The sequence below is a fragment of the Nyctereutes procyonoides genome, unplaced genomic scaffold (genome assembly GCF_905146905.1).
Source record: "Nyctereutes procyonoides isolate TBG_1078 unplaced genomic scaffold, NYPRO_anot_genome, whole genome shotgun sequence".
NCBI classification, from domain to species: domain Eukaryota; kingdom Metazoa; phylum Chordata; class Mammalia; order Carnivora; family Canidae; genus Nyctereutes; species Nyctereutes procyonoides.
Genome location: NW_026575020.1, coordinates 35,429,828 through 35,443,993, shown reverse-complemented (window position 1 = coordinate 35,443,993; position 14,166 = coordinate 35,429,828). Strand labels below are relative to the sequence as shown.

Genomic DNA, 14,166 nt, shown 5'->3' with positions numbered 1-14,166 from the left:
CAGAGCCCCCTCACAGGGCCCAATCTCAGGACTCTGAGATCAGACCTGAGCTGAAACCAAGAGTCAGATGCTCGATGGACCACACACCCAGGCACCCCTTAATTTCCTTTCTAATGCTTATCTTCCTTCCTAACTTCAAGAGGGACACAAAATGCTTGACATGACTCTCCATTAAAATCCAACTCCTTGGTCCCACAGGACTTGGGAAATATTAATCATTAAGTGCAATCTTGTTAATCAAAAGATGGGAGCCCCAACTTGGACCTGCCACTAACAAGATCTGTGTCAGAGCCCCAAAGGCCTGTTTCTCTCCTGGGGGTTTTGTTTGCTTATTTGTAAGATCCACCTCAAAGGCTCAAGTGTGTTCCAGCACTAAGATTCCTTCCCTTGCTTTGCAGTACCTATACTTAGTACCATTGAGAAAAAGTTACTTAAGTATTCCAAGAAGCCCTTTTCCAAGAGGCATGGAAGCAATGATGGTCCTGTTCTATTTGCTGTTTCCGCAGAGTCCCAGGGTTTGAGAAGGAATGTGTAAGAGGACACCACGCTGGCTATCCGTTGGGAGCATCCTTCCAGAGCTGTGTCTCCAGGCAGCCCCAGGTATGACTTCATCCGTCCTCATCCTCTGTGCAATCTGAAGAACTCTGGCCCAGTACTCTCTGCAAAGTTGGGGAAACTGACATTTTGTGGTGCTACCCCTTGCCCTCCAGCCTCCTTCGGTCCTCACGGTGCCATTTCAAAGAGCTCAATCCCAATATTCCAAACCAATGGCCATTCCTGGGAGGGGCTGCCAGGGTCTGGTTTTTGGTGAACCAGGACTGCTTGGGTGCCGTCTTGGGAAAACCACGTCACTCCTCCCTGGGTTTCCCAACAGCCGACGGCTGGACACCTCGGGCCACATCCGAGTCTCCAGCGCCTGTCACGACACCATCGACAGGCCTGACCCAGACGTGGTCTGGGAACACCTACCTGTTCCTGGAGGCGGGACAGGCGCCTCCCGCGCTAGACACGCCCACGCCCCGCGGCCCCGCCCCCACTTCCGGCGGGACCGCGATCACGTGCCCTGACCCCGCCCCACAGACTCGGCTCTTCCAGCGTCGAGCGTCCCGGCTTCCCTTCCGCCGGAAGTGGGGCGACTTTCCCTTTCCGGCTACGGGTCCCCAAGCGGAGCTGGAGGCCGGACGGGGGAGCCGAGCGGCGGCGGCGGCTGCGGGGGCGGTAATGGCGGAGCTGGTGCAGGGGCAGAGCGCTCCGGTGGGGATGAAAGCCGAGGGCTTCGTGGACGCCCTGCACCGGGTCCGGCAGGTACGGGCGCGGCCGGCTGGCGGGAGCACGGGACCCCGAGGCGGGGCTGGGCCGGGCCCGATGGGAAGGAGGGGGTCGGGCCTGGGGGCGGGAGGCAGCCTGGGCTGACGCCTCAGCCGGACTTGGCCTTTTCTTGGGGCTCCTGGAGCCGGGAGGAGCGGAGGGATGAGGCGCTACCGCGAGGCCCAGGCCCAGCCTGTCGAGCGGCTCTCCTAGGTGCAGCCGCTGGGGAAGGGTTTGCCCGGGTCGCTCGGCCCGGCGCCGGGGCTGGACCTGCAGGGCAACCAGCGTGGGCTTCTGAGCTTCACGAGGGGTGGGGACTGGGGAGCTCACGGGAATGACCCGACTATAGACAGAAAGTGGCCGTCCCAGGCCCTGTAGCTTCTTAAAACTTGGAAAACATCGTCTTTGGACTTCCTGTATTTGGAGGGTGGAGTGAAAGGAATTCGAGGGTATTTTAGTTTTGAAGTTACTTTTGGAGAAGGGGAAGAGGAAGATGTTAAATAGGTATGGGTGGTCCACAAGATGTAGAAATCCCTTACAGGCAATAGTTTTCCTCCCTCGGGGAGAAGGTGATATGGACTCATCCTCACGGTGAAACCATCTGACAGTGTCGTGCATTTTGCCAGAGTTAAATAAGTTGGGTTTCTCGGAGGTTGCAGGCTTCCCTGGACCTGCCAGAAATACTCTGGCTTCCGGCATGGTGCTTAGAGCAGAACATGCCCTTGTATTGTGTATAAAACTTAGGAGTTAGCTCTGACACTTAAAACCTTTTCTGCTGAGAATCTTATATTCATCATCTCCCCTATTTAATTGTAGGCGTACTAACTGACACTTTAAAAGTTGGGCCATAACTAATTACTGCTTGATTCCTAACAGAAAGCCACAGGACTCATTGTATTAGAAGAAGGTCTCCACTTGGTCGCTTGAAGATATGGTCTTTACATCTCTTTCCAGTATTCCAGGGGAGGGAACCCTACCTGTTTCCCAGATACTGACTTTTCATGTTAATACTGATGCTCCTATAGACATTATATTGGATCCCAGAACTTTCCAAACCTGTGGTTCCACCTAAAGTTTTATCTGATGACTTGTAACTTACTGCCTAGGCGTCAACCAGTACAGTAGTGATACAGTACAGTATCCATCTTACTTAGACTTCAGAGCTAACCAGTGGCTGTAATGGATGAACATGCCATCCAGCTCCCCTTCTACCACTCTGCTTGCCGGCGTGTTTCACTACTCTCCTCTACAGTACAGGGTCCTGAACCTTGTTTCTCACTGGCTACTAATATGTAATGGCTTTCGCTTTGTGCTGATATGTGACAATCACCTGTTGGCCTTCTCTATCCGGGAAGAATTATAGTCACTATCCTAAAGATCTCAGATCCTCAGTTTGCAGAAGGCCTGTAGTTGAACATAAAATGAATTTGAACTATTGAGAAGACTTTCTGTTTCTCTTGAGCCAGTGGTTGAACTCATATTCTTGGACAACCTGCTCAAGAGGGAGGGAGACCCTCTGTTAAATGCTGACCTAATGTGGATTGTTGAAGCAGTGGTGTTTACTACTAGCAAAGAAAACTTCATTGGAAATGTTCCCAGCTCTGAAATGCACCATTGACTGGAGCAGTAATAAGCCCAATGGAGACAGTGCTGTAAGTGTATTACTTCTGAATATTAACAGCTGGAGGTCGATACTATCTCCAAGGATTTGATGGCCTTTAAAAACTAAAGAAAAAAAAAACAGGTTTGTGGGTAATTTTAGGTTTATTTATAGATTCACATTGGGCAAGAATGGGATATTAGAAATTGAAACTGTTGTATGCTTTATAATAGAGCTCACCTCAAAGGGTCTCCTATTATTGGGGCATCTGGATGATAAAGTTTCTACTTCACTGTATACACAGCATGTTGCAGAAATGTGCTTTTTTTCTCTACAGTAACTGGAAATAAAAAACAAGGTATTTCTATATTTCAATGATTGCAAAGCTTCCCCACCACCACCTCCCTTACGTTACCTCACAAGCACCAGCAGTGGTCTAGAAAGCCCTCAAGAGTTTGTCAGGGAGCAGTAAGCTGTCTTGTGCTCAGTTTATCTGGAAGATCACAACAGAGTCCAAATTGACCCTGCTGGGATTTGAACCTGCAGTTTCTATTAAGTCTGGTATGTGGAGCCCAGTACCTAATCCACTAAGCTTCTTGCCTGGCATCTTGAAGTTTGCTGCATATCTTTTGGACTCTTTCCAACAAAAGAGCCAGTTGTTACTCTTAGTTCACTCTGAGTATGGTATTCCTAGATCAAAAGGGAGTCAATGAAGATGTCATGTAAAATTTAAAATTTTCCCTAGTAGCATGAAGTTCAGTGAGTTAATAGTGCTTGGCACAAGCAAATAATACAACCATCCTGTAGGGAAGTATACGAATGTAGAAGTGTGGTCTGATTCAGTCCCATTGATAAGAATCTAAGACTGCTAGGTATTAAAACATGTTCAGTTCTCCAAGTCATTGGTGGGTCAGCTCTAAACTCCTCATTTAGAGAGAGCCAGGATCCTATTAAGGGTAAGATGTGGGCTCAAAGCCAGAACAGGCGAGGTCATCCTGTTCTGTATCCACACACTTTTACGCTGTCTAGGTTACCAGAGGACTTCACAGAAATTATGGATAAGTAGATACAACTCTGTTCTGTTTGGTTTGATTTTTTTTTTTTTCTAAAAACAAAAATGTTCCCGGAAAGCCGCCTGCCGGTGGGTCAGTAGCGTCTGTCATGTAGTGTGCGCATTTGCATGTTGACAGTGTAACACCACAGTGTGTTATGTGCGCCTAGTAGCTTTCCCCAGGTTGGACCAGCTGTCTGCAAGTCATCACCTAAATAGAAGTTCTCTTGCCTAACTGCTAACACTTCTCAGGACTTTAAACCCCTGTTTTGATCTGGACCTAGTCAGTGCCCCTGTGTTGAACAACTCCAGGGGCTTCTGTTCACATAAATAGAGTGTAATCGGTGCTGTTGGAGTTGGGCATCGTGGTGGCTCAGCACCCAAATGATTGTGACCAAGCCCCTATAGAATCAATAGGAAATAACCTTTTGACAGTTCTGTAGGCCCAGAAGCTATTCTTTACCAGCTCTTTTTTTGAGAAATGTTCATTGGCTGGTGTGTCAGAATTTCCTTGCTGCTCCGTGAATGCCCCTAGTACTGCCATCTCATACTCTGGGTCTAAGCAATGGATGATTTGGCATGTGTGCTGTGTACACACAAAAAATTGCCTTTATGAGAATGTGCATCCACCATTAAAAGAAAAAGCCTTTGTTCATTGGCTCTTGTTCACTCCCTGAGAGAGACGCCTTTGCTTCCTTAATACATGATGCTTCTGACTCATGGCAAGTGTGCTGACAGCTCCATTGGTTTCAGCTGTATGCCATGGAGATTATCTCCTGCCCGCCCAGTTTGAGTAGCTCAAGTCATTTTGGGAGGGACTAACTTAATGAAGGTACATTCATTTTTGCTTTCTCAGACACTCAAAGAAAACCAGTATTTGCAGATCTCTGGTCTGCTCCTGTAGCTTTTATTTGTTAGGACCCAGTAGAGTGCCCTGTAAAGAGCAAGTCTTTATTAAAGGGATTTGGTGATGTGACTGAGCCCATTTGGCTCACCACTTTCATAGGAGTGCTAAACTTCCTATGTAGTATTGAAAAGTAGATAGTAAATGCACAGTATGTTCCACTGTATGTTTCTCAGGTTTTCCTCATTTTCATGGGAGACTTCATCTTTCTTTAAAACCTGATAGCCCACATGTAGCATCAGACTTTGGTTTCTTCTAAAGTCCTATTTATTCTGTAGATACCAATTTGCCTAGGCCAGAGTTCCTAAATTGGTGGCCCGTGGGCTAGAGAAGACTCACAGTGGGCCTGCAGACATGCATTTTTTTTTTTCTTACACAGTGCCAGTACTTAGAAACTAGAATGATTTCACATGAAAATTGAGATCCCTAGCTTCTCCAGAAAATATCTGGCCACATTGCTCCCACCTTCTGGAATGGTAGTACTTGGCAGGAGCCATTGGGATGCCTATTTTTCCACTTCATCCTTGTCCAAATTGTTAGTCCATCATCTCTGGTTTTTATTTGAAATTTCTAATGGGTAACAATGGTGTAGTGAGGGATCCCTGCGTGGCTCAGCGGTTTGGCGCCTGCCTTTGGCCCAGGGCGCAGTCCTGGAGTCCTGGGATCGAGTCCTGCGTCGGGCTTCCGGCATGGAGCCTGCTTCTCCCTCCTCCTGTGTCTCTGCCTCTCTCTCTCTCTCTCTCTCTCTCTCTCTGTCATAAATAAATAAATCTAAAAAAAAATTTTTTTTTTTTTTTAAAGAATGTAGTGAGATTTAGGAGACCTGAATCTCCTACAAGTAGCTGTCTGACCTTGGGCTGGGTGGGCCATTCCCAACACTTTGATCTATGGGTTTTCCTGGATCTTCCATGGAAAAGGGGTCATGGACAGATATGTTTGGGGATTTCAGGGTCAAGAAGAATTGGCTTCTTTAATGCAGGACTTCTCAGAACCTTTAACATGCTTGTGTGTATTTAGTCCTACAGGAGTTTGGGATGTGTGTTGTAAATATCCTGAGGTTATGTAACTTCATACTGTCTTTTCATAAAACCAAGTCACAGTCTACAGATCACATTTCAGGAAATGCTGAGCTAGATAATCTTGATAGTTCCTTTGAGCCCTCAAACATTCCGAGCTGTTACCTAGCTGGATCTGGGGGAAAAATTGGCCATATCATATTGGTTCTTTTGCTTTCTGTTATATCAGGCATCTGTTCAAACTCCCCTCTCCTCAGCTTTTCTGTGTAATCCTTTTACTCACTTAAAGAATCTCCTCTCTTGGGATCCCTGAGTGGCGCAGCGGTTTAGCGCCTGCCTTTGGCCCAGGGTGCGATCCTGGAGACCCGGGATCGAATCCCACATCGGGCTCCCGGTGCATGGAGCCTGCTTCTCCCTCTGCCTGTGTCTCTGCCTCTCTCTCTCTCTCTCTCTCTGTGACTATCATAAATAAATAAAAAATTTAAAAAAAAAAAGATAAAAAAAAAAAAAGAATCTCCTCTCTTGAAAATGTTTTGGAGTTTTGTTATAAAGACACTTGGGAAAGAATGCCAGTACTTCTTTTGGAGGCATAAACCATACTTTTATGCTCATACCAGCTGATAAATCACTTGCGAGACCGAATAGTGTTAATAGAAGTAGTGATTTGATTCAGATTGCCTGCCATTTTTGAAGATCTGCTGACTCCAGGGCCTCCTGCCTGGATGCTGGGCGAGCTCAAAGACCAGACAGGTTTGCAATTGGTTTCATCATATCATGGGATTCATCCTCATAACATCCAGGTGAAATAGGACAATGGTTATAATTCTCATTTTATATTTGAAAATGATGACCCAAAGGGAAATAAAGTCATTTTCTCAGAGGCACATAAATAGTTAATATATACAGTTGTTCTTGGACCTCCATTTTCTGCATTCTAAGGACTTGGTTCCTTCACAAAGATAGCTGGATAACTTTCCATCTCTGAGGCATCAGAATCTGAACAAAGGATCTGGGGTGTGCTGGTGGAATTAGCTGGGATGTAGGATAGAAAACAAGTGGACATGTCATCTTTGGGCCCCTGGTGGAGGTCCCAGCTGGAGCAGCATTTCATCTTAGAGCTTCAGATAGGCTTCTCTAGATCCACTTTAAATTTAGCAGACCTTTAAGGAGTACCACTTTGCTTTGCATTAGGGAAGTTGCATTTTAACTTCCGGGAACATGGACCTTTTTTAAACTCTTAAAACTTTGACTTTCACCTCAGGAATATTTAAATAGTTTTGTAAATTTCAAGAGGTTCATGAAATCTCTAAAGCTAAGCCCTGGAGTTCCCAGTTATAAAACCTTTGTCTTCATGGTACTGAGGATTGAGACAGGTCAGCCATTTGGAGACCTCCCTATAGTGGGGAGACAGTATAACCAATGACTTTTTCGGTGAGATACATTATTTAGTGGTAGTTTATTATTTTATTTTATTTTTTTTTAGGGATGAAGATGGGGTTTGCTTTTTATTATAAAAGAAAAAGTAACACCTCGGGAATCTTAACAATGGAAAGGAGCATCTCACACTCAGAATAGACACCAGGATACAAAATGACAAGTGTTCTGACTCCAGGGCTGTCCCCATGTCCTCACAGAGCAGAGATATGAAGGAGACAGCCAAAGCAAACGGTGATTCTGTAAAAAGAAATACTCAGAAAAAACCCTATAACAGGATTAAAATCTAAACTTCTGTTTTGCTTTTTAAAAAATTTTACTATATCAAAAGGCCTGCTTTAGTGACATGCTAGTCCCATCAGAAAATAATCCCAATAACCCTTTGTCAGTAACATGCAAGTTGACCAGCCAACTCTATTTCTAATTTAGTGGTAATTTATAAAGTGCTTTGCCAACACAGAGAAGGGAATATTTAACTCTCCCCAAATGTGGGTGGCATGAAGCTGTCCTGAAAAGCTACTGTGAAGAACTGTGCCTTATTTGATTGGCATGTAGAATTCCTTGTTTTGGTTAATGCCAGTAAATAGGGCAGGATCAGCTGGGGCCCCATCTCTAATGACAACAATGGCTGGCATTCATTGAGCCCCTGTTGCACTGGATGCCAAGCAAGGAGTCCATATATGTTCTCTCATTTGATGGTCACAAAATCCCCAGGGGGTAGTACAGTAGTTCCCCCCACCCTTATCTGTGGTTTTGCTTTCCAGGTTTCAGTTACCCATGGTCAATCGCAGTCCGAAGCAGTTGATCTCCTCCTGACATAGTCAGAAGGTCAATAGTAGCCTAACAGTACTTCACAGCCTCTCTGCTACTCATCTCACATCATCACAAGAAGAGCAAGTGCAGTACATCTTGATAGAGACACCACATTCACATAACATTTTTTATGGTGTATTGTTATATTGTTTTTTTAATTCTTAATCTCTTACTGTACCTAATTTGTAAGTTAGACTTTATCATAGGCACGTATGTATAGGAAAAAACATGATACACATACGGTACCATCCGTGGTTTCAGGTGTCCAGAGTCTTGGGATGTATCCCCCATGGATGGGGGTGGGGGGCAGCTACTGTACAGTGAAGTGCTTGTTAAGACTTTGGATTCAAGGTGCCTAGGGTGGCCCTGTCAGTTAAGCATCTGCCTTCGGCTAAGACCATGACCTCAGTGGCTTGGGATCAAGCCCCACATTGGGCTCCCTGTTCAGCGGGGAGCCTGCTTCTCCCTCTCCCTATACCCCTACCCCTGCTCATGTTCTCTCTCACTATCTCTCTTTCTCTCAAGTAAAATAAAAATCTTAAAAAAAAAAAAAAAAGAAAGATTTTGGATTCAGCCCATGTGAGTTCATGTTCTGGTTCTGCCACTTAACTAGCTTAGCAATTGGGCAAGTTCTCTAACTTCTTTAAGCCTTAGTTTCTTCATCTGGAAAATGGAGGTCATTGGTGGTTGTAATGATTTTTTTTAAATAGCTAATATTAGAAGTTAGTTTCCCCTTGGGAGGTGGGGTAGGTAGTGATTAAAAGGGTTACAAAGCAGACTTTGGGGCCCCACTAATGTTCTGTGTCCTGATCTTGATGCTGGTTATACAAGTATTTTAGTGTGGGGACATTCAGTGAGCTGTAAACTTAGGATCTGTGTACTCTTCTGTATTATTATTATTATTATCCAATAAAAGATTAAAATAGCCAACATTTCTTATTTCTTACCATGTGCCCAGTATTATTCTGGGTGCTTTACATTGTTGTCTTATTTATCCCCATGGATACAATTCCAGGCAGATGGGCTCCCAGTCCCCCACTGAGAAGAGTAGATACTTTATAAGGTCGCTGTGGAGATGAACAGAGGACGCCATCAAGCATTTAGCAAGTGTGCAATAAGTCTGATACACTGCTCTCCTCATTGTGACCTCTTAGATAAAGGGAAGCAGAACTTGCTCCTTCCTATGTACCATGACTCCAGAAACTGCCATCTGGGACTTCATCTCAGCCCCTGGGCTCAACTGCTCGAGTGACATACTGTATCTTCCTGCTGTGGGCAGCAGAGACTTTCCGTCCAGCCCATCTGTTCTCCAGGGCCTAGGCAGGGTCACTCAGGTGACTGTGAAGCAGAGGTTCCCAGGAAGCAAGTTAGGTTCCTGCTCCCTAGGTGGTGTGAGCCTTCACTTCTGCTTCTTGAATCCATGAGAATCAACGGTAGCTATGTTTAATAGTATGGACATGGTATGTGGATGACTTGGCATTCAGATGGCTTTACCTGTTTCTATTCAGTATAATGTTTTAATAAATGTAGAGCCATGGAGATACTTAGAGCTTCCTCTTCGGATTTACAAGGTGAACTGGTTCGATTATGAAACTTATCAGAGAATTTTAGTTGCAAAAATGTGCACTGGAAATAAGTACTATGTTTAATGATTTACGTACCGCTTTTATGATTTTTACCATATCATTGAATCCTCAGCATTTATTTACTTACTAAATCTTTTTAAAATTTAGATTTATTTGAAACATTTTTAAAAAGGAAACTAAATTGGGCAGCCCCAGTGGCTTAGCGGTTTAGCGCCGCCTTCAGCCCAGGGTGTGATCCTGGATACCGGGATCAAGTCCCATGTCGGGCTCCCTGCATGGAGCCTGCTTCTCCCTCTGTGTCTCTGCCTCCCTCTCTCTTTGTCTCCATGAATAAATAAATAAAATCTTTTTAAAAAAATAAAAATAAATAAAAGGAAACTAAATCACTATTGTAAGTGAAAAACTGCGATGCATAGAAGGTAACTAAGAAACGTTATATACATGTACATAAAAGTTTAAATAAATGTAAAAAACATGTAATATATACATAACCATAAAAAGATTTATCCATGCACCTCCCAAAAATGCCTGCATATTTTTCCTTGGAAAACACTGGTTTAATCTGTCTCTGCGTTTTATAGGTGAGTACCCCAAGGAGCAAGGCCATTGAAGGTCTTGCCCAAGGTCATAGACCGGAAGAGCTGGCTGGAAAACCAGGACCCTTGACTGAATCCTGGTTCAGTGATCACCTCCCCCTTGTTTCCACCAACTATTCAGAGTCGAGGTCAAATGTCTGCAATGCTGATTTATAGTTCATCAATTATGGTGCCTAAAATAGCATAGGTAGTAAGATAACTGATTTTCCTCCTGGCTTCCTCCCCCCCCTCCCAAAAAAAAGGGGGGGGGAAGGGAATTGAGTAGTAAAAGAATCAGTAGCAAAGTCCCCTCAAGGTAAGGATCCAAATGGCCTTGGTTTTGTTGGACTATCCCGGCTTCAGTGACAACTCATTGTTTTCTGGCCTACACCATTAATAGCTGAGAATGTACCTCACTTCCCTTGTGCATCTACCCTCAGAGTGATCAGTTGCGATATGAGGAATTGGCTTGAGCTCTATGCCCTGGAAATCATTAGGTTTTAAGTCCTGGGGAAATGAGATAAGTTTAAATAGAGTATTCAGTGGAAGAAGGGAGATGCGTAGTGCTGTGGATAATAGCATAGGCTAGAACTGGGCAGGCTGGGCTTAAATAGGGCTCCTGCCACTTAGGAGATGTGTGACTATGTACAGGGCACTCAGCTGCTCTGAACCCCACTTTTCCTTGTCTGAAAATGGAAATAATACCAACCTCCTAGAGAATCATTGTAAGGAATAAATAAGATAGCATATTTAAAATGCTCTTTGAGGGGTGCCTGAGTGACTCAGTTAAGCCGCTGCTTTTGGCTCAGGTCATGATCCCAGGGTCCTGGGATAGGTCCCTGAGCCCAACATCCTGTTCCCTGCTCAGCGGGGAGTCTGCTCCCTCTCCCTCTGCTGCTCCCCCTACTTGTGTGCACGCCCATGTGTGCTCTCTCTCAAATATCTTTTTTAAAAAAAGTCTTAACTGGGGGCGCCTGGGTGGCTCAGTGGTTAAGCACCTGCCCTTAGTTCAGGGTATGATCCCAGAGTCCTAGGGTCAAGTCCCACATCAGGCTCCCTATAGGGAGCCTGCTTGTTCCTCTACCTATCTTTGCCTCTCTGTCTCTCATAAATAAAAAATAAAAATAAATAAAAAGTCGTTTTTTTTTTTTTTTAAGATTTTATTTATTCACACACACAGAGGCAGAGACACAGGCAGAGGGAGCAGCAGGCTCCATGCAGGGAGCCTGATGTGGGACTCAGTCCTGGGTCTCCAGGATCAGGCCCTGGGCTGAAGGCAGTGCTAAACCGCTGAGCCACCCGGGCTGCCCTAAAAAGTCTTTTAACTGTTAAATAAATAAAATGCTCTTTGCACAGTAAACAGTCACTAAATTTTAACTCATTATTTTTGTAGACTTCTACAATCATTTCTTAAAACAAGGTTGGGGGTGCCTAGGTGACTCAGCTAAGGATCTGACTCTTGATCTCAGCTCAGATCTGGATCTCAAGATTGTGAGTTTGTCAAGCCCCCGCATTGGGCTCCACAGTGTGGAGCCTATCTGAAAAATAGATAAGGTTGCATTTGTATAATGAAAGAATACATTGTTTCTTTACAGAATATTGTTATATGTACAATGTACTATCCATGTAAATTACAATATAATTGTATATTGTTAAATTATTTAACATTTGTTTAGCAAGGGTTCAAATGTAGTCTGACAACTTCAGAGCTTCACCTCTTAATCAACTAGTGTGTACTGCTTTTCTCTTCGTGGAAATTTCCCAAATTACAGATAACTGAAGTAAATATGACTTAAGAACAAATCTTGAAAGCCTCAGCCTTTAATCAAATTCAGGAACAGGAAACTATTGTAACATTTTTAGTGTATCAGCTTTGGGAAAAAAATGACATTCCAGCAACATGCAGAACATACTGTGTAAACTATAAAGAAGGCCAAAGACTTAGGAATAACATTCTAATTACTTTGGAAGCAAGGAAAAAGCTGGAAGCGAAGAGATATCAGAAAGAAGCAGGCAACTCCTAATGTTGAAATGATGTTTTGGGGTTCAGTGTTTCTGAGTGACTTGATGTGCACGAGCCCTTATACTCCTTTCTTTGTAGTTTGGGGTCATCTTCACCATCTGCTGGGAACATTTGGGGCCATGTTTAGAAGTAACTGAGCCAGTTATTCTGAAAACCCCCACATCAGTTATTTGCCACTCAGTTTATTGTGGCAGATGAAAGAGTCCCTGTGGGGCGCAAGCCACAGCAGTGTTCTTACCTTTTAATCTACGTACTTTTCCAGCTAGGTCCTTAAAGGTAACTTTTGTGTCTTAAGTAAGTGGCCAACCACCACAGACATCCAAAACAAATATGGAAAGTAAGATTACAGATCAGCAGAATGGTGTTAGGCAGACTCATACAGTATTTTGTTTTAGAGCAAGTGGCCTCTTGGATATAAAAGGTTGGGTTTCTACCAGCAATCTTAGTATTTTAATTGTTTACTACTAATATTTTTAAGCAACTATCCAGGGTACCATCTTCGCTAGCCTGGACAGGGATGGGCAGACTTTTAAAGGGCTCTGTAATAAATGACATGTATAGGCATTGTACACCATATGGTTCGACAGTTTCTCAACCAAAAAATATGTGTAGCTGTACTCTAATGAAACTATTTACAAAAGCAAGAGGTTCACCAGCCATAATTTGCTGACCCCTGACCTAGAATATCTCCTAAGTGGTCTTCCTACTCTTGTCTCTTTAGAATCTATTTTCCTCGTCAAGGGGATATTTTGAAAACATAAGCCAACATGTTACTTCCCCTAGTATGCCTTTAAGTTGCTTTCTATAAAATCCAAGTCCTTACCGTGACCTAGAGTCCTAGGGCACCTATGTCCTGGAACACATCTAGTTCCCTGAGTGCCATTGACTTCTCTCCTCTGGGCTCATACCTACCAGGCTGGCTTCTGCCTCAGGGCCTTTGTTAGGCTGTTCCCTTTGCCTGGAATGCTCTTCCTCAGATTTTTGTATAGCTAGCTCCTCATCTGTTAGGTCTTAGATCATATGACCTAATGTGATCCCAGTGACCTTCCCTGATCACCGTTTCTTTTTTTTTTTTTTCTTTTTTTTTTTTTAATCACTTTGTTTCAAGTAGCTCTCCGAAGGGCTTGATGTCATTATCTTCTTTTATTAACATAATGCTTTTCACCACCTGAAATTGTTTGTTATTGGCTAGCTGTGTACCTGCTACTCCCTACTGATTGCGGACTCAGAGAGTAGGGCCTGGTTATTATTGTGGTTTGGGGTTTTTTGTTTTTTTTTTGTTTGTTTGTTTGTTTGTTTGTTTTAGAGAGAGAGAAGGAGTAGGGGACTGGCAGGGGGAGAGAGAGAATATTAAGCCCCACACCCAGCGCAGAGCCTGATACAGGGCTCAGATCTCATAACCCTGAGATCATGACCTGAGCTGAAATCAAGAGTCAGACACTTAACCAACCGAGCCACTCAGGTGCCCTGGGTCCTGGTTATGCTTGTTCACCACAGGAACCCCAGTGCCTACAACAGAGCCCATCATGTAGTAGGCACTTAACACTGGTTGGATGAGTTGCCTTGTTTTATTTTGTGAGGTGCTTTCTAGTATACAAAGCTCCTTTGTGTTGAGAGTTATGTTGTTCACTTTCCCCAAACTCTGCAGCAGGTGATGGAGAACCCAGAAGATCTCATGCAGAGGGGAGAGAGGACTTGCCCAACACCACAGAACTAATAAGCCGGAGGGAGAGACCTGACCCCGGATCCCTGACGTTTTAAGTCCTGCTTTGGGGTTTCAGTGTCATGATTGTCTTTGGTTAGTTGTTGTTTAAGACCATTTATGTTGGTCTCAGAAGGTCTCAGACTTCTGGGCA

The 14,166-nt window shown here is 44.2% G+C and overlaps 1 protein-coding gene across 3 annotated transcripts in view; it reads left to right on the top strand.

The window, feature by feature from the left end:
* The first annotated feature begins 1,146 nt into the window (after positions 1–1,146).
* The window catches only part of FUBP3 (far upstream element binding protein 3), a 53,388-nt gene continuing 40,368 nt past the window's right edge, over positions 1,147–14,166 (top strand). For 2 of the 3 annotated variants that reach the window (XM_055315313.1, XM_055315310.1), the window contains exon 1: positions 1,147–1,305. In XM_055315313.1, coding sequence (XP_055171288.1) covers positions 1,222–1,305 — 84 coding nt within the window. In that variant the 5' untranslated portion in view covers positions 1,147–1,221. Of the gene's footprint in view, positions 1,306–13,958; positions 14,109–14,166 lie in introns of all 3 variants that reach the window. The other variant, XM_055315319.1, reaches the window with a different exon arrangement.